Consider the following 20,789-nt stretch of genomic DNA (forward strand, 5'->3'; position numbering starts at 1 on the left):
TGGTTCAATCAGAAGAAACGAAATGCCAGCTATATGGCAAGTGATGATGGAAGTATTAAACAAATGTCTCACCTCAAAAATCGGAGGAACTGATCAGATCAATCAAGCTATTCTAACAATCATGTATGGACTCATAACTGGGTTCAAAATTGATTATGGGTTAGAAATTTTCAACCTGATCAAGAGGTCAATCATCACCAAAAATGGAAAAATAATCTCACATCTGCCATATCCGAGGTTAATTTCTATTTTCATTTCTGAAACATTTGCTGCAAGAGAAATAGAAATTCCAATTTTGGAGAATTTGTGGAGATCAAACACAATGAAGGCCTGGAGTTCCAATCATGGATGGGAATCTGACAAAGATATCCCTGAATTACCAGAAAGCATGTTATGTCTCATTACACCAGATTCACAGAATACAGCATGAAGCACTTCTGACCAAATCAGACTCTACAACAGAAAAAGCCAGCAGAGAAGTTTTCAAATGCTCTTCATCACTAGAAGGAGATGAAGAACAAAAATCAAGATCATCAAAAGAGGTAGGAGGAGAAGGGATTCTGATGATTACCAACTCACCAGGTAGTAAGTCAGATGATGCTGAAGATGATCAAATTCATGAAGGAAGAATTCATCCAGATTTTGATATGCTACAAGAGACAGCACAAGAACATTATGCAAAATCACATATTGCTGGAAGAATTCATGAAGATGCTAGAGATCATTATGAAGAAGCTCAATTTGATGGCCTTGAAATTGAAACAACTGAAGTAATACATCATAATGAATCCCATATCACTGGTACATCTCTCTCAAGAACTGTTTTAGTTGATACTTACTCAAAACAAACAAAATCAGAAAGTTCAGTTAATGTTTCTTACAACTTAGAACATGAAAAAACTGATGTTGAAATTTCTAAGCCTGTGGAGTTGAATGTTGATTTTGCATGTGGAGGAAATTATGTGGCGGCGATGAAAGCTTCCCATGCAAACCCTAGTGGGGCATCTAATGTAAACCCTAGTTCGGCCGATAAGGGTTTGTTGAACAATCAGATTGGTGCGCAAGGTAGTCAGAATGTCCGAAAGGAATCAGGTAAGCCTCCATTATCTTATGCTGATTCTATTGGGGCATCTAGTTCCAGGAAGGTCAATTTTCGAACTCTTGCTAGTCCGGTAGCTCATGAGGGATGTGATGTTGTTTTGCCGAAAGAATCTGTTAGAGTTGTTAAAGATAAGCTTGCTAATACGTTATATGGATACTTCCTTGGTGATCGTGTTGCATACCCGGTAGTCGAATACTTCGTGAGGAATAATTGGAAGAAATTTGGCCTTCAAAAGTCTATGATGAATGCGAGTGGTTTTTTCTTTTTTAAGTTTGCAGATGAAATTGGTATGATGAATGCTATGAAAGAGGGTCCTTGGATTATTCGTTCGCAACCTCTATTTCTTAATGTATGGTCCCCATCTTCGAAACTAGAAAAAAAGGAAGTTAAAACTGTGCAACTTTGGGTTAAAATACACGATGTACCTCTTGCTGCGTATACAGAGGATGGATTAAGCATGATTGCAACGGCTATTGGTAATCCTATGGTTTTAGACACGTACACTACCTCAATGTGCTTAGACTCTTGGGGTAGGAGTAGCTTTGCTAGAGCTTTGGTTGAGATCTCGGCTGACAATGAGTTCAAAGAGGAAATTGTGATTGCAGTTCCAGATTTGGAAGGGGATGGATTTGTTAAGGAAAAGGTGTATGTGGAGTATGAATGGAGCCCTCATCGATGCTCCTTTTGCAAGGTGTTTGGGCATAATGATGGGGCTTGCCCGAGACAAGTCAGGCAGGTCACGAAGGGTCCGGCTACTATTCAAAAAGCTCATCAAGTATCTAATTCTAAAGTGCCTTCGAAAAAACCAGTGGTAGACAAAGACGGGTTCATGGATATGGATGCTAGGAAAACGGCAAAGAGAACGGGGTTTCCGGTTAATAAGCAAAAACAGAAGTTTGAATATCGTTCGGTTGGGTTAAAAACTAGTGGAGGAGCTAATAAATCAACCCCAAAATCTAGCTTTACCTCAAACAATCCCTTTGACGTGTTAAATGATTCGAGGAATGACCATGAAGCTGGTGGAAGTGGAGCAGGGGATGATAAAGACGAATCGGATGATGACGAGGTACAGGAAGTATATAATGAGACGGATGAATTTCTTGTCAGTGACTCTAGGAAACCTGAAACTAAACAAGGGGCAAGCACTCCTTTTTCGGCGGTTAACAATGGTTAGTCTTGCTTCGTGGAATATAAGGGGGTTGAACTGCCCTCTGAAACAAACGGAGGTTCGACAGGCTGTAAAGGATTATAACTTGAGTTTATGTGCAATTCTAGAGTCGCATGTTGATGTTAGTAGACTGAGTCATGTGTGCATATCTGTGTTCCGTTCCTGGGATTGGACGTCCAATGGGGCTCGCTGTAGCAAAGGTACGAGGATTATTATAGGATGGAATCCAGCCGTTTTTGATGTTATGGTGTTGTCTCAGACCGATCAGGTTATTCATTTACAACTCTTTTTCAAGAAGGATAACAAAATAGCCTTTTGTTCGGTTGTTTATGCGGCTAATTATTATGTGACCCGTAGGGAGTTATGGCACCATTTGTCTTTGTACAAAATATTTGTTGGCAATAATCCATGGTTTCTAATGGGAGATTTCAACTCCGCGTTAAACCTAGAAGATAAATCAGTGGGGGCCTCATCTGTTTCTCTTAGTATGAAAGAATTCCAAGAGTGTGTGAATGATATTGAAATGTTTGATATTAATCGGTCCGGTCTCCATTTTACATGGAGCCAGAAGCCCAAGAAGGGGATTGGTTTGCTGAAAAAGATCGATAGAGTACTTGGTAATACCCACTTCGTAAGTAATTTTCCGAATGTTGTTGCTCTTTTCCAGCCGTATCGGCTCTCGGATCATTGCCCCTGTGTTTTAAAGCTCCCAAATGCTGGTATTTTGAAACCTCGGTCATTTAAATTTGCTAATTTTCTGGTGTTTAAGCCTGAATTTTTAGATATTGTGAAGCGGGTATGGGATACTAGAGTTAATGGAGTGCACCAGTTCTGTGTTGTAAAACGTCTTCGGCTTCTGAAAAAACCTCTTCGTGCACTGTTATTTAAGCAAGGTAACTTGCATAAAAAAGTTGAAAGTCTCCGGGAGAAGCTTGATGTCATTCAGAGTTCTATTGATAAACAACCGAATAGTGAGATTCTTCGGGTTGAAGAAGCTACTTTAAGTGCTGAATACCAAGAAGCTTTATTGGATGAGGAGCGTTTTCTGAAACAGAAATCCAAAGTGGACTGGTTGAGGGCTGGGGATATGAACATGGCTTTTTTTCACTCTTCGCTAAAAAACAAAAATCATCGTAGCCGTATTGATGTTATTCGTGATACTGGGGGTGTTATCTTTGAGGGCAATCAGGTTCATCAAGCTTTTGTCGATCATTACGAGAAGTTTTTGGGTTGCCGGGGCGATACGTCGCTAAATCCGGCTCCGGATTTATTTTCTAAAGTCTTGGATCCGAATGTTGCTACTCATATGTGTAGACAGGTGACTGTAGATGAGGTAAAGAAGGCTATGTTTTCTATTGGCATTGACAAGGCTCCTGGTCCAGATGGGTTTACTGCAGCTTTTTTCAAGAGTGCGTGGCCTATTTTTGGTAATGATGTCTCAAGGGCTATTATTGATTTTTTTGATACAGGGAATCTTCTTCGAGAGTTAAATCACACTCTTATTGTGCTAGTGCCAAAGGTTCCTTCCCCATCGGTTGTGACTGACTTCAGGCCGATAGCTTGTTGTAATGTCATATATAAATGCATTAGCAAGATAGTTGCGGAAAGAGTGAAGGTGGCATTGAATAATATTGTCAGCATAAACCAATTTGCTTTTGTACCAGGAAGGAAGATTTCTGACAATATTCTGTTAACCCAAGAATTGATGCACAATTATCATAGAAATTCTGGTCCCCCAAGATGTGCTTTTAAAGTAGATATCCAAAAGGCCTATGATACGGTTGATTGGAGGTTCCTTAAAAATATCTTGCTTGGTTTTGGGTTTAGCATCAAGATGGTCAATTGGATCATGGTTTGTGTCTCTACTGCATCGTACTCTGTTTGTGTCAACGGTAATGTGCATGGGTATTTCAAAGGTAATCGGGGGCTTCGCCAGGGAGATCCGCTTTCCCCATATTTATTTACTCTTGTCATGGAGGTTCTCACGGGCATTTTGCATCACATGATCAGGATCGACTCTTCTTTCAAATTTCATAACAAATGTGAGAAGCAGCAAATAATCAACCTATGTTTTGCAGACGATTTATTCCTTTTTGCCAGAGGGGAAATTGCTTCGGCTAGATGTATTATGAATTCTCTCTCTAAGTTTTCTAAAATGTCGAGGTTGGTGCCTGTATCCAGAAAAGTACGGTGTTCTTTTGTAATGTCCCAAGTTATATTAAAAATGCTATTCTGAACATTATGCCGTTTAAGGAGGGATCCTTGCCTGTGCGCTATCTTGGTGTGCCCCTAATTTCATCGGGGCTTCTTTATAAAGATTGTAGTGCTATGATGGAAAAGCTTGACAAACGAATCATGCATTGGAGAAACAAATTACTCTCGTTTGCTGGTAGATTGCAACTCATTATTTCCGTCTTGTCTTCTATGCATATTTTCTGGTCTTCTATCTTTATATTGCCGACTCGGGTCATTCATGAATTGGAGGCGAAAATGCGGAATGTTCTTTGGTCCCAAGACTTTGTGTTCCAAAAAGGTAAAGCGAAGGTTTCTTGGAAAGTCGTTTGTCTCCCTAAATATGAAAGCGGATTGGGGATTCGGCGGTTAGGGGAAGTAAATAAAGCTCTCATGACTAATCATATTTGGAGTATTGTCACGAAAAGAAACTCATTGTGGGTGGAGTGGGTTCACAGCTACAGGTTAAAAGGTAAAAACTTCTGGATATCTAAAATCAATTCGAATAGCTGCTACTCATGGAGGAAGCGTCTTCAGCTTAGACCGCAAATGAGAGAGTATTTTTGGTCGGATGTCAGAAATGGTACTAGGACCTCGGCTTGGTATGATTCTTGGTGTGACCTAGGGTCGCTCGGGAATTTTATTTCGCCTAGAACCATTGCTAATGCGGGATTCCGACTGGAGGACTCTGTGTCTGAAATTCAGTTAAATGGAGAGTGGAAATGGCCGGTTGCTTGGAGGGACTTATTCCCAGTTTTAATCCAGCTAGATCAATTCCACATTACCCTGAACAAACTTGACAGATTCATGTGGCGTGATGGTAATGATCGGAAAGATTTTTCGACTTCGTGTGTGTGGAATTTGATTCGGTATAAGGAAACAGACGTAGAATGGAGCACTATTGTCTGGTTTGCTCAATGTATCCCGCGGCATGCGTTTCTCATGTGGCTGATCATGCGAGGTAAATTACTTACGCAGGATAAAATTCTGAACTGGGATTTCTCTCGGCGGAAAAATATGAACATGATGTGTTGTTTATTATGCTATGCAAATCACGATTCCCATAGTCATTTGTTCTTTGAATGTAACTACTCGTCAAAAGTTTGGGATATGGTGAAACAAAAGGTGGGTATGGATTCGGTTCAACCTAAGTGGGCTGATATTGTGACTTGGTTACTTATTCGGTCCAAATCAAAACTAGTTGCGGATTATGTTGCTAGAGTAGTGGTCGCGGCTACTGCGTACGTCATTTGGCAGGAGCGCAATGCTAGGATATTCAAGAACCAGCTGAGACCTCCAGAGACTGTTGGTGCTCATATAATACAATTGGTTCGATACAAGTTAATGGGAGTGAGACTGAAGAATACTGGTAATGTTCGCAGGCTTTTAAGCGAATGGGAAGTCCATGGCAAAGAGATATTGGATGATGGTGGCTGACTAGTTTTTGGATTGTATTTCGTTTTTTCCTAGATGCTAGGCTAGTTGTTTTGTGTTGATTTGTAGTCGTTTAAGTTTGGTGTTTTGGTTTACGTTCATGGGGAATGCCTCATGATCGAACTAGTGTAGATTCTCTACACTACTTGGTTTGTATTTGGTTGTTGATATATAAAATCACCGGGGTAATCCTTTACCCAAAAAAGAAAAAACTGATGTTGATAAAGAGGTTACTAGTGCTTTTAATCTCAACTCTGAATCAGAAAATGAGGAAGAGAATGAGATCTCAACAGATAGAGATCAAGAAACTGATCAAGGAAATCTGGAAAAAGGTAATATGTTTACCTTAAAAACTTATCGAGAATCACATGTTAATGTGATTCAAGGATATAAGGAAATCCAGGATGAGAGTATGTCACTCACCACTGGTGGAGATGATACTGGTAAACTTAAGGTTGCACCAAACTTTGGTAAAGCCAAAAGTGACCCTATCGTTTCCAAAACGGCTGCAAATGTGTTTGCAGCTGGAGTGTTAGCAGGAACATCTGTTGTTCCAAATATCCCTGAAAAACCCATGAATCAAGAAAATCTGGAAACTATATTGGAAAATGTTTACAAAGTCTGCAAAAGAAATCCAGCGGAAGAAAAACTTGATATGTTGCTGTCAGAAATACAAGGTCAAAGGGCTGAGATGAAGACTTTGTCAGAATCAGTGGAAGCAATAAAGAAACAAACTGATGATAACACTGAAGCACTAAAGTCTCTTCAGAAGATGAAAGAAAAGGCACCAGAACTCAACATCTCTGCATCAGAAATCCAAATGATTCTCACAGAAATAGAAAAGATCAAAGCACAAGTTGTAAATGTGATGGAGTCAAGGCAGTCAAGCAGTGGAAACAGAGTTTTGGAAGAAGTTACCATTCTAAGGGCAAGTAATAACAGTATCACAGATGCCCTTGAGAAGCTGTCAAAAGAATGGGCTGCAAGTCAGATGAAAGCTCAAACTGAATTCAACAAAGTTCAGAAAAACATGGCCAGCAACTCAAAACTGGTAAGAGAAGCGCAACAACTAATGGAGAAGATGCAATTCAATATTGCAAAATTAGCCAAAGTGGATCCTCAAGAACTCATGAAAGAAATTCCTGCTGAAAGCTCACATCAGGAAGCTCCAAAGTCAAGTCCTCAACAATCATCAACCACACCAATCACCAAAGCTGAAACCACAATGATGGGTCCACCTCCAAATGTCCCAAAAGATGAAATGCTAAAAAGGTTAGCAGCTGCAAAACCTCAAGTTATTACAAATTTGAAATTGCTAGCTGTTGTTCCAAATCCAACAGTATCTGATGACTCAGCAATAAGCAAATATATGAATATACAAACGATGAAGGAATGGGAACAAGAAGGTGATTCAGTGGCAAAATCAAAGATTGTTAAGAGAAAAATCTCTGAAACCAAGTCTGTCATGGTTAAAGAGATTGCCAGGGATGTAATGACATTTCCTGAATACAATCTGGTGAGTTATTATTTGACAAAAGAAGATGAAATGCCAAGATCACTATCTCCTATCAGACTGGGTTTAAGAGAAGAAAGAATGAAAAGAGGGTCAGGTAGCATTTACAAACATAATGAGAATCCGGTAAGAAGAATTTTAAAGGTAGATGAAGTGAAAGTTGCAACTGATGATATAGGAGGAACTTATGTGCAAAACAGATACACACTTCAGAGAGAAAATGGGGATGAACAGAAGGTGACTGATGAAGAAATAGCTGACCAGTTGCATCCTTTAGACATTTTATTTATGAAGGATCACTATGAAAAGGAAAAGAAAAATAACCAAGAGGTCAGAAGGGCATTAAATGGCATATCAAAGGCTGGAATATTGCTATTTGAAAGAATGGTTTTTTCAGACTTTGATCTATCCATCAACTATGAACATGTGCACAACAAAAAGGTGTACTTTAGATCACCAAAGACAAAAGTTCCCTCAGAAATATTGGATGATGTAAGATCTGGAGACATCATTATGCAGACAAGCAAAGATGGAAAACAAGAATATGGTGTAATCTTCAGAGATTATGATAATAACAAAGCTCTGATTCAGAAGTGTTGACATCTGTAAGTACTCAAATCAAACTCTGAGGTATATCTTGAAAACTATGAACAAAAGACAAGAACATCTTCAGAAGATAGAAAAGAACTTGGAGGGAAGCAGAAAAGAAATTGAGCAAATGATTGAAGAATGGATCCAAGCAAGAGAATGGTACAAAGACATGTATGATAGCTGCAAAAAATATATCTCCTACAAAAAGAAGATAAAGAAAGGAGATGTGCATAAGAGAGTGAAGCTGAATTAAAGAAACTTGTTTAATTTTTTTTTTCATCTTTTATGTAACTTGTTTTTCAAAACTTTAGCATCTGGTTTAAATTTGCAAGTATTATGTTTCCACTGTTTGGAAATTTTATATTCATGAGGTAGTTCATTTTCTTACAATGCTTAGGTGAAAACTGTTAGGAAACTTTATTTGTAAGTATTAAAGAAAATCTCAATCAACTGGATCTCTGAAGAGATAACAGTCCTGAAGATCACAGCAAGAAGAAGAAGATCAGATAGGACAACTGAAATGCAAAGTATCTACTTCAAAGAATCACAAGTTGATCAGGAGTTGATTTGGATTATCAGAGAAGGTCATTTCTGATGGATCTGATGAAATATCACCAGTTTCTGACGATTCTGATCATCAGACTTTCTGATGATTTGTTCATCAGAATTTCTGATGAAGTTGTTTATCAGAAGCCCCACTTGTCTAAAAATCACAACTCTATCCTGCCACCAATGACCGAAGCATGACATTATTGGTTATCATGATTACAAATGCAACTTGAACGATGGATTCAATGAATATGTCAAATTGCTACTTTATGTAGGACTTAGTGCATGAATAAACAATTGTTTATTCATGTACACAGCCGTCTATAAATAGAAGGCTCGAGAGGCAGAAGATACTTGAGTTTGAAGCTTAGCATTCATATACAAACACCCAAACTCCACTACTCTTCTCACCCACAGAATTCAAGATTCATTTGTATTAGATAATAATCTTACAATCACCTTGTTAAACTAATTTATTTCAAAGTGATATAAACTTGATAATTCTGTAGGTCTTGTTTCTTGAAAGTCTGATTTCCATTTCCGCACATGTGACAACCCTCACCAAACCAGGTATCCGTACGACTTAATTAATAATTAATTACTGCTTAATTACCGTGCTTGCTTGAAATTGTGGATAAACTGCTATCTGAATACTGATACATGTACATACTTGCATCATACTTTCTTTGCTGTCACTCTATTATTTACATACTGAACTCTAGTGACAACCTTGATGCACAAAAGCACAGTAGCACTATGAACGGATAACCTATTAAACATGCTGATATAGCCAGCATCAGGCAGACACTATGAACGGATAACCTATTAAACGGACGATACAGACTTTGGAAGATATGCTGAGAGCATGTGTTATGGACTTAGGAGGTAGCTGGGATAAGCATTTGCCATTGGTCGAATTTTCGTATAACAACAGCTACCACACCAGTATTGGTGCTGCGCCATTTGAAGCCCTATATGGCCGCAAGTGCAGATCACCGCTTTGTTGGTCTGATGCAGGTGATAGGCAATTGGTTGGTCCTGATATGGTCCAGGAAACCACAGACAAGATCGCACAGATCCGAGATCGCATCAAGGCGGCCCGCGATCGTTAGAAATGTTATGCGGACCGAAGAAGGAAACCTCTAGAGTTTGAGGTAGGTGATATGGTTTTGTTAAAGGTATCACCCTGGAAGGGTGTGGCACGCTTCGGGAAGCGTGGAAATTTGAATCCGCGGTATATTGGTCCGTTTAGAATTTTGGAAAGAATTGGGTTAGTAGCGTACAAGCTGGACTTACCTGCTGAACTGAATGGCGTTCACGATACATTTCATGTATCAAATTTGAAGAAAAGTCCAACGCAAGATGCCGTTGTCATTCCCACCGACGAGATTCATGTTGACGACACGCTCCATTTTGTCGAAGAACCGGTTGAGGTTACGGATTGGAAAGTGAACAAAACCCGCCGGAGCAGTGTCAAGCTCGTCAAGGTTCGTTGGAATGCCAGACATGGTCCTGAATACACCTGGGAGCGTGAGGACCGGATGAAAGAGAAATACCCCCACTTATTTCCCAAGAACCCTGCTTCTAGAAGCAGAACTTAAAATTTCGGGACGAAATTTTTCTAACGGGGGGAGAATGTGACAACCCTCACCAAACCAGGTATCCGTACGACTTAATTAATAATCAATTACTGCTTAATTACTGTGCTTGCTTGAAATTGTGGATAAACTGCTATCTGAATACTGATACATGTACATACTTGCATCATACTTTCTTTGCTGTCACTCTATTATTTACATAGTGAACTCTAGTGACAACCTTGATGCACAAAAGCACAGTAGCACTATGAACGGATAACCTATTAAACATGTTGATATAGCCAGCATCAGGCAGACACTGCCTCTAAGGCCTGTATGAGCCCGAGATAGTTTGCTACACTAGTAGAAAGTGTAGGGATATAAGGGTTGTAGAACTGCGTCACTAGGTATAAGTTACAGTGACTGGATGTGCCTAAAACGTACTCTAAGTACAAAATTCTGCACTTTAATTATAAATTCAGCATTTAGCTAACTAATAAAGTGCCAAAACATGAGAAAAATATTAATAGACGCTTTCCAAAGTGTCGGGAATGCTTCGTGTCACTAAAAATAATATTAAAGACACTTTAAAGCTTTGTTAAGCACTGTAACGGATCACTATCCAACCGAACAACCGGACTTTACCCGGAACATAAAAATATTGCCATCAACATTGTTTCTCATTTTCTGAGCCAGTTAGGGTCCCTGAATACCCTAACACCCGCTATAATGCACTACACACTGGTAAATGGTTTAACCTCCAACTTTACTTAACTTCATCTTAACTATTAGTTGAAATTGAACTAGGAGACCCCCCCCCCCCTCTAACCGAACTCATCCCCTAGGGGGACACCCATGTCCTTTATGTGATTAAAAAAATCTCATGTGCCTAATATCTTGGTGACATTGTGACCTATGGGTAATTAAGTTAAGTTTGTCTATAAGTATCCTACATTACACAACATAACCTTCATTCTTTCCACTCAACACTTCACCACAACATCACTCTCTCTCCCTCTCTTTCACTCTCGGCCGAAGACACAAGCACCCCCACCGCAACTTTTCGATTTTGATCTTGCATTTCCAAGTGTCTACAAGTGTCAAGGAACTCATACAAAGGAGCTTGGTGCATTCGGATCGTGAAGAACCTCACCTCATTGCTTTTATCCACGCGTTTTACGATTAGTTTCTTCCCTAGCCTCGAGCTAGTAGTAAGTGACTTTAAACACACTCTTGATCTATTTTAAAGTGGTTAAAACGAACTTTGTCGGTTAAAAGTCATGAACTTACAAGAATGCATACTAAAAGTTTACATAAATGTTAAATGTGCTGGTTAAAAGCATAAGGGTTGTGTAAATCTTGTAAAACTTGTTTTGTGTAATTATTTAGTGCCGATCTATGTTGTGGTAGCACGGATCATCATCTAACCCGGATTAGTCATGTTCATGGATCATGACATAGAGTATGTTTAAGTGTAAAAAGGGGTTAAATGATGAACACTACCACTTACGAAGCATGAACTTGTGTAAAAACGATTTTACTTATGAAATAGTGTTCAAAACTAGTAGATCTACGGATCTACAAGTGGTATTTTCAAAGAACCAAGCGTCAAAGAAAACATATTTTAAAACCGGATCTTTCATGAACAAGAGTGATTTTTGAACACACAAGTGTGTAAACACTTGTGTAACACTAAGTTTCGACAAAGAACTATTTTTGTCAAATTTTACAAGAAGATGTGAAAATATATTTTCTTTAAAAACGAGATTCACAAGAAACCAAGTAGACTATTGCAAAGATACACTAAAAGTAATGGAAATTACTACATATTTTTGGACAAACCACAAGTTCATGTAATTTTTGCGATTTATATACATTTTGACTAATTTGATGGTTGGATATTGTTATTGTGAATGAGAAAATTGTTGATTTGAATTATAAAAGAAAATGATACGCTTGAAAGCGTGGCCACCTCCAGTTACAGGGGAAACTCTGGCGAAATTTTTCCAAAAACCTAACACTTGGAAATATTTTCATCACAAGTGTTAGAAATACATTTTTAACTTGTTTTCAAAAATATAAATTTCGCCACGATCTTTATTACAAAATTACTAAGTGTCGGAGGTGGGATTTTCACAAAATAAAACTTGCTAAAATATATATTTAGTATATATATTTTCCGTAACATCACTTGTATAAATGTTTATGATTATTTTGTGAACTATGCAAATATTATTTTTAGGGTAAAAATAATATTACCAAATGTTAACGACTCCAAAATAATACGAACGCCTTTACGATAAATATTTAAGTTACAACGGTATAGTTAATACCACCCGACCTTTAAAACGTAACTTACGCATTTTAAGAAAATATTTATGAACGCGTATTTTGTCAAGGTATTATTTTGGGAAAATCATATGTATTAAAATATAATATTTTTGGGAAAAATATTTGTATTTTGGAGTTAGAAATAAAATATATTTTAAGTGAGACTTAATAATATATTTCGAATTTTACGAACGCACATGTATTAAATCCCCCATCCTTGGGAAGGAGTCTATTTACCAAATAATTACAAAGTGTAATTACGAAATAGTTGTCTAACTATTTCCCAAAACCTTAAGCTAAGGCACGGCCGTCCGTCTAATAGAAGTTAGTACGTGTAGGTCGTCGCACAACGGTTTGATCAGGAGATTTACTTGGTAGAGACGCACCACAGTGAGTTCATGTCCCCCTTTTCTCTTAACTGTTTTCAGTTTTCTAAACTGCGGGGGTGAAATACATGTTACTTTGATTACAAGTGCCTTATACATGGTATGGTTAGCATAAGGAGGGTTACTACTAGATCATGTGAGTGGGTAGGCGGAAACTTGAGGCCATTAATCCTCAGGGTAGGACCGAGGGACAGGAGCGGTAGATCTATCTGGGTGTAGCGAGCCCAGCCCCAGGCCCAGCATAACGGACCTCGGGGTGACTTTGTGCCCAACGCATAAATCCGCTAGGTTTGAGTCTTCCTACTTGCACTTCACACATATCAATGGCCTTGCAAACCATTGGTGATCTCTTTTTCCTTATTTGCTACATACCAGGATTTTATACATACGAAGGTTTTTATTACTCACTTACACATGAACTCGCTCAACATTATTGTTGATTTTTCAACTTACATGTATTTCAGGGAACTAAAGATCTGGCGCGGTATGTTGCGTTTTCCCGCTGCATAAGAGTCCGAGGTCATCCGGGTTTAGGGGATGTGACTTTTTCCTGGACGAGTCACAGTCCTTAAACTGTGTTTGTTTCATGTCGATGTTTGTGTTTTCTGAACAATGATATATGTTATCAGGTTGTAGTTTCAGTTGCTTGAGTCAACGCCCTAAAACAATGTTGTTGTATTTGGTTTTTAAAACTTAATTTAATGGATGATCTTGCATGGTTTTTATTTCATATAGCTTGTTATGGTTAAGCTATGGTATTAAGAAGTCACACCAAAATTAACCACGCTTCCGCAAAGCCAGGGTGTGACAGCACATCTTTTTGACATATACTGAAATCACTTGCCATATTACGTAAAAAGAAGTTGTTAAGGCTATACTGGGTCCAACAGTTATCGTGTTATCCGGTATTCTTTGAATTGTCATAATTTACGCATTCACGTTAAAATCCATGAACGTCCTTTATTTGGTCATTAATATTATTATTATTACTATATAAAAGAAATTTAACTGATATACGTGATAATAACGTGAACGGGTATTTTGAGTTCAACCGGAATTGACAGAATAAGGTAACATTGTTAGCATGAAAGTGTGGGTTGTCACATCATCCCCAAGTTGAAAGAAATTTCGTCCCGAAATTTGACATAATTCATACCTTGAAGGAACCGATTGCATATTTAAAACCTAAAACCACAAATTACATAAAAAAAACATATCAGGTCAGATATAAACATAGATCGACGAAGAGACCGATGAAATCAAGATGTTTAATAGCAAAATAATGGATTAGATAATATGAAATCCGAAGTTTCTTGAGAAAGCTATACATTCAAATTGAAAGAAAGGGGGACTAGAAGAGAAACCCTAATCGACGATTGAATATGTGAGGGAAACATTGATATGCGCCGGGCTATAACAATATTTATGGGAACAATTTTAGACCCGCATTGTTCTATCGGGTCGCCCAAAACGGATGCACTAAAAGAAATGAGATGTTTGTGTTTTTTGACGGAAAAAACATAATATAAAGGCCTGACAAGAATACATAATATAAGACTAGAGGGTATAGGGAGGGTCATTCCCATGAGGATGGGCCGCCACGTAGGACGCCACATCACCATCCTCCATGGGATGGCCCTCCTAGCATTTTGAAGGGGGTGGAGGATGGGCCTACCCTACACAATTATGTTATAATTTTTTAACTTTTTTTGATTAACTTGATAAAAACTTCTTAACAATTAAATAAAACTAAAACATAAAACAACATAATTAAATCCATTTCATAACATAAAAAAATTACATTTCCTAAAAATTAAAATTACTAATCCTAGAAACGGAAAACATAAAAGCGAAAAAAGAAAATAACAATACGACTAAAAAATACGAAACAACCTACGACGTCCATTTTTTCTTAACTTCCTATTTCATCCTCCGGTAAACCTCGCGTTCATCCTCCAGAACCGAGTCGAGATCCAACCTCATAATCCTAAAATCCTCCGCTCGAGCATAGTCGGCCAACAAGTTTTTCTTATAACTATATTTTTCCGCCGTGAGCTTTTTGAACGAATGGAATTCGGATATCAACTCGTCCATTTTCGAACCCGCCCCGGAAGACGTTTGGCTCGAGCCGCCCCCTTTTCTCTTTCCGACCGCCTCTTTTTTTGCTTTGTCCCTTCCGGGGGGACGTTCCGACTCGTGAACGGGCAACACATCCTCGTCAAATTCCGGGTCGTCGTTTATGTCGATTTGACAACGAGCGGTGGAGCCTCCCACACTATAACTTCCGGACTTGGAAGGTTTTACTCCGTTTGGCGGTTGCGACCTCATTTGGAACCGGCCTCCATTGTTTTCTTTCTCTAAAACGTTCCATGCTCAGAGGTGTTGGAAAGACGTTGAATTTTTAGAGTCCCACTCAACCAAAGCAAGGTTGAGAATGTCCTCTTCGCTTCTCCCACTAAGACCACCCGTAGTGGGGCGGTATTTTTAAAAAAAAATTGAAAAAAAACGCTGCAAAACGCCCCTCCCCCCATTACAACAGGCGTTTTTGGGCGTTATATTTGAGAATTTTGCATGCAGGCGTTTTTAAGAAAACGCTAAAATAATGAAATGAAACTTTGCATGGGCCAATGAGAGTGGTCCAAGTAAGGGGCCTTTTAGTTTATTTTTTTAATCTTTAACCTTTTGAAAAAGTAATTGTTTATTGATTGGAAAGGGCATTATTTGAGCATTATTCCTACTATATCACTTTTACAATAACGTCCTATACTGACTGAACTGCCACATGATAAAGACATTATTTTTCTTAACCACTATACATGTTTCTCATGTTCTAAAAGAACTTTATATTTGTTGAAACGCTTGCAAAACCCCGCCCCAATCACATGAGCAGCGGCCCATAAATTATTTGGAAACCGATGACGCATTATACTTAGATCCGTCCATCTATTTGCGAATTTCAAAATGGTAAGTTGCTTTTTGATGGATCTAGCTAGGGTTTTTGTTTGATCCAATTCATATGTTCCTACTGTTTCCCCTTGATTCATTACTGTTTTTTTCCATGATTTCAGCTTCCGTTATCTCTTCTCAAGACATCTCAAGGGCATCCCATGGTGAGTCTTCCTCATTTATGATTTGATTCAGTTTTTGTTGCCATGTGAAACCCTAATTTTGACTTTCAAATCAAAGAAACAATTTTGTTGATTTGATCACTTGACCTATACCACATCGTAGTTTTAGATTTCAAAGTTACTACTTACTTGCATGGTGCCTAATTGATGTGAATTTTACACTCTGTTCCCGAGTCTCATTTAACAGGGGAGTGGAGGGAAAATAGATGAAAATATGAAAAAAAAACCATGTTCCCGAGTTTCATTTAACAGGGGGAGGGGAGGGGAGGGAAAAGGGAAGAAAATATGATCATATATTCATCCTCCCAAATTGGAGAGATTAGGAGAGAAAATTTTCCTTCCCCTCCCCCTGTTAAATGAGACTCGGGAACATAATCTTCATCTTGTAGTAAATGTCATAAGGTTTGTTTAAGATTCTCTTTTGCTCTACCAGTTTGGGGCCTAAAACATGTGGTGAAGTTGGGGCTCTTTCGTAAAAAAAGAAGATATTTTGTGTTTAGGTCCTAACACGTTGGAGTATGATGACACGTATTTTCTGTATATGACTTCTAAACGGCACAAAATCACACAAATCCAACAGAAATTTGAGAGCTTGAGAGTTGTGATCGAAAGGGAGAGTCGGATGTGAATCAAATGTAGTCAAACCCTAAAAAATTTGGGGGCACATAAGATATGGGCCTAAGCTTCAGTTTATTTCTTTGCATAGTCAGCCGCCCATGCTCTTTAGATTAATCATTTTTTTAAATTAAAGAAGCACTGTTGTTAATAGCAAGCATAGTGTCCGCTATAGCGTTTAGCGTGGTGATGCGGCAATAGGTCGCAATCAGATTTTGGTGCCTCCTTCGCGTGAAAATAGTGGGATTATAGGTTTTTCTTTTTCTGTTCTAATATAAACAGCGATAAAATATACCTATTAAATAGCGGGGGTCTTAGTTTTTATTCTTATAAATATGCGTATAAAAACAACGTATTTTGAAAAAAATATACATATAAAATGTTTCAAAAATTTTCTTCTAGTGTAACTTTAAACATAAAATAGCACCCGGTAGTTCATCGCTATCGCTGCGTAGCATATAGGTAGCTTGTCGCTATCGTCCGCTATTCACTATTAATAACTATGTAAAGAAGTAACGTTTGAAGTCTAAAAATGCATTTTAGTTTTTTATTATATTTTATACGTGGAGAGTATTTTCATTGAAATTGGATTAGGTCATTCGATACTAAAACCGGGTATGGTTTGTTTGACGATAAAAAGTAAGATGCAAGTTGCAGGGTTCTTAGAGTTATAATCTTTTTTTTTTTTTTGTAGAAGATTTCGCATTTTTTGAACTGCTTTTAATTTGTTTTTGATGCAGCTTGTGGAGCTGAAAAATGGTGAGACTTACAATGGGCATTTGGTGAACTGTGACACCTGGATGAATATCCATCTTCGTGAAGTGATTTGTACCTCAAAGGTAATTCTATTCATTGTTTAACAACTTTTTTTTACCATAGTTCTTTTCTTGAAAGTCTTATTGACATGGAGTAATGAAGTATAAAACCTGTTGACACTTGACAGGATGGTGATAGGTTCTGGAGGATGCCTGAATGTTACATTCGTGGAAACACTATAAAGTATCTTCGTGTGCCAGATGAGGTATTTTCAACTTATTCAGTAGGAAATAAGTAAGCTTATAGTCTATAATTGTTTGTAGGCATATCCAAGATTGTTAAGGGCTATACAACTTGTGTAACACTGTAACTTACGATATATAAGTTAGTTTAAAAAGGTGGGTTGAACCGGTATCACAATGGAAACTTCCAATATTATTAAAAAAAGATTATTGCTGTAATAGTATAGTTTTTGTTGTCATGTTCGACACGCTAGTTATGTGTAGAAGAATTATTAATCACCAGTTTTAACCCATTACTCGTAACTCCTTACTTATGACCCATTTTAGCACATGTATGGCTGTCTGGGGTGATGCAACTTAGCCAAATCAGACGATGATGTGCTCCATAGGTAGGCTGTTTTAAGTAGCTTGTGCCTTTGTTGAAGCGCATCATCTCTTTGATGATAAAAACAGAGATCGGTTTTTTGCTGACCAGGTTTAAGTCTCAGGCCATTTATTCTTTGTGTCAAACTGGTCTAATAAGCTAAATAGTAAAAAACGGGGGTCAAAAGTCAGCCCAACCTCTCAAATCACTTTATATAAAAATTTATACAATTTATTGTCATACCACCATTTTATTTAACACGTTGCTTATTATTATTTAGAAGATGCATTAAAACTGGAGAAAATAGTAGTTTGTTAGATTTTTCTAGTTAGTTTACTGTCTGTTATCATGTTTCCTTTTCTTATATGGTATCCATTTTTCATGATCATTACTGTGTTTACCTTTATCGTACCACCACTTTTACGTGCTTAATCAAACAACTTTAGTTATTAGTTTTTGCCTAAATATAGCCTAAGTAGTTAATGCGGTAAAATATCGGATATCGGTCAAGGACTGATATTTGAGATATCGGTTATCGCGGTGGGATATCGGTAATTTTAATATCATGCTAAATTTATATATATATATAGCAATTTAACACTAACAATTGTAACAAGTAAGAACTGACTAAGGGGCTGTTTGGCAACTTCTGAATAGTTAAGTGCTGAACCAGTAAGAGGTCTGGACCATTAAGTGCTGAACCAGTAAGATGTCTGAACCATTAAGAGCTAGTATAATGCTTAACCGTTCAGAGGCAAATGTCTGACGAATTCAGATTATAGGTCTTAACCATTCAGACTCAATATAATGCTTAACCATTCAGAGGCAAATAACCATTCAGACATCTGCTCGCAAAACAAACAGTCTGAACCATTAAGTGCCGAACCAGTAAGAGGTCTGAACCATTAAGAGCCTCATTAAGCTAAACAAACAGCCTCTAAGACTTAAAACACTAACATTTAACAGTAACAACTAATAATTAAGACTTAAAACACTAATAGCAACAATAAGAAGAAAAATGAACGGTAGAAATAAGAAGGATGGTACTTATATCGGGAAAATCGGTGATTTATCGATCAAATATTGGACAATATTGTTGATATTATCGATATTCTGACCAATATTTTGTACTGCTATCTTGGCATGGGACCGATAACCGATATATCATTGATATATCGGTTGATATATCGGGATATTAACTACATAGAATATAGCATTATGTTGTAGTTTTAGGAGGTTATATTCTTAAGTGCTGCTTATAATGTAATTTCAATATATTGGTAGTTTTATGCACATGCTCTTTCTTAATATGCGAGAGTTGGACTGTTTTTCATGTGGTCTTGGTTTTTCCTTCTGGCAGGTGATTGACAAGGTTCAGGAAGATACCAAGAACCGCATGGGTATGATCTTCCATTCAAACTCTTCTTCGTTTTATAATTTTTAGTTTGGAAGTATTTTTTTTATTAAGAGTAGTGAAAACAATAACGGTAAGCTCTGTACAGAAATTACTCGACTATAACTTAACACAGTGTCTTTGCAGCCTGCATGCTTTTTTATTACTCGGGATTGCTATAGGTGGTAGTTTGACCCATTTACTTATGAATTGCTAGATTTGGGACTTTGGATGATGTTTTTTTTTTCCTTTAACGAATCAGTAAAATCAAACAAATATAATAAGGAATTCTTGAAGTGTACTTTTGATGCATACATTTCCGTATTTCACTTTGCTCAGAAAATTAGATTAATATTATGATAGTATGATTAAATATTATCATAGCCAAAAAAAATGGAAATGTATGTTTCATGTTAAACCAACTTGACCTGTTTTGATTTTTTTTTTTTAATTTGTTACCTCTAGAGACTATTTGGTAATTGGTTGATTGTTTATTATTATTATTAATTCTTTTTACCCACCAACAGATAGAAAGCCACCTGGGGTAGGACGTGGAAGGGGAAGAGGTGGGCGGGATGATGGTGGTGGTGGTGGTAGGAGGCAAGCAAAGGGTGGTGGCATGGGAGGTCGTGGCGGCATGGATGAAGGAGGTGGTAGAGGCAGGAGCCAAGGCGGAGGCTATCCCGCTGGCAACAGAGGTGGATATTAAATCAAATTATCAATCGTAATCATTCATGTTATATGATCTTTGAATTATATTAAAAGAACTAAAAAATAATTGACTCGTTTTTTGATTCAGGTGGAGGCCGAGGTGGTCGTGGATGATGACAACATAATGAAAGTGTGTCGTGAAGTTTCGTTTTATTTTGGTATGTTGTAAATTTGAGTTTTTATTGTTGAATTATTTAGGGATAATTTTATGGATTAGTCGAGTAAAATACTATATCATTTGAAAATCTACATCGTGAAGGGTGCTTTACATGCATTTGGTTAGGGTTTTTGTACAACCGGAGAAATATGAGATATGATCAACGGATATGGAATCCCAACGTTGATCATATCAATGAATTGTTCGGATCCCATAAGGAATTATTATGGATATAGTTCATGAGATCATGTAATATTTGATGAAGCTAGACCAAAAGGGTGGCATAGAAATTACATATTGGTGAGAAAACATGAACTTAAGGGGAGTGGGGTGGTCATCACTCACTCATCACTCACAACATCCAATCAAGTTTCGCTATGTCATCAACCATTATTCTATCACTCACAAGTTTTTTTTAGTGGCGGTGCTCATCACTAGTGATGGAATGTCATCACTCGCAACTTTTTTTTTGTTTTTTAAATTAGAAAATGTGGGACTTGGTCGGGTTTGTCTTGCAACCTAAAGCGCGTCAGCTCGCCA

General features: G+C 37.7%; 2 protein-coding genes and 1 non-coding gene across 3 annotated transcripts; all 3 read left to right on the top strand.

Annotated features, from left to right (window-relative positions):
• The first annotated feature begins 344 nt into the window (after positions 1-344).
• On the top strand, positions 345-4,402 carry LOC110931971. The gene is made up of 3 exons (XM_022175339.1): positions 345-2,271; positions 2,378-4,248; positions 4,349-4,402. Exons 1-3 carry the CDS (start codon positions 345-347, stop codon positions 4,400-4,402), a joined length of 3,852 nt encoding a protein of 1,283 aa, XP_022031031.1.
• Positions 4,403-15,689: 11,287 nt separating this feature from the next.
• Positions 15,690-20,385, top strand: LOC110929540 (sm-like protein LSM4). The gene is made up of 7 exons (XM_022172699.2): positions 15,690-15,847; positions 15,952-15,993; positions 17,367-17,465; positions 17,570-17,647; positions 19,349-19,388; positions 19,909-20,079; positions 20,181-20,385. Exons 1-7 carry the CDS (start codon positions 15,845-15,847, stop codon positions 20,204-20,206), a joined length of 459 nt encoding a protein of 152 aa, XP_022028391.1. The 5' UTR covers positions 15,690-15,844; the 3' UTR covers positions 20,207-20,385.
• Positions 17,967-18,100, top strand: LOC118491060. The gene has a single exon (XR_004890284.1). It is a non-coding gene; the product is annotated as a small nucleolar RNA snoR127 (small nucleolar RNA).
• Positions 20,386-20,789: the final 404 nt, after the last annotated feature.

Source organism: Helianthus annuus, chromosome 3 (assembly GCF_002127325.2).
Source record: "Helianthus annuus cultivar XRQ/B chromosome 3, HanXRQr2.0-SUNRISE, whole genome shotgun sequence".
Classification (NCBI taxonomy): domain Eukaryota; kingdom Viridiplantae; phylum Streptophyta; class Magnoliopsida; order Asterales; family Asteraceae; genus Helianthus; species Helianthus annuus.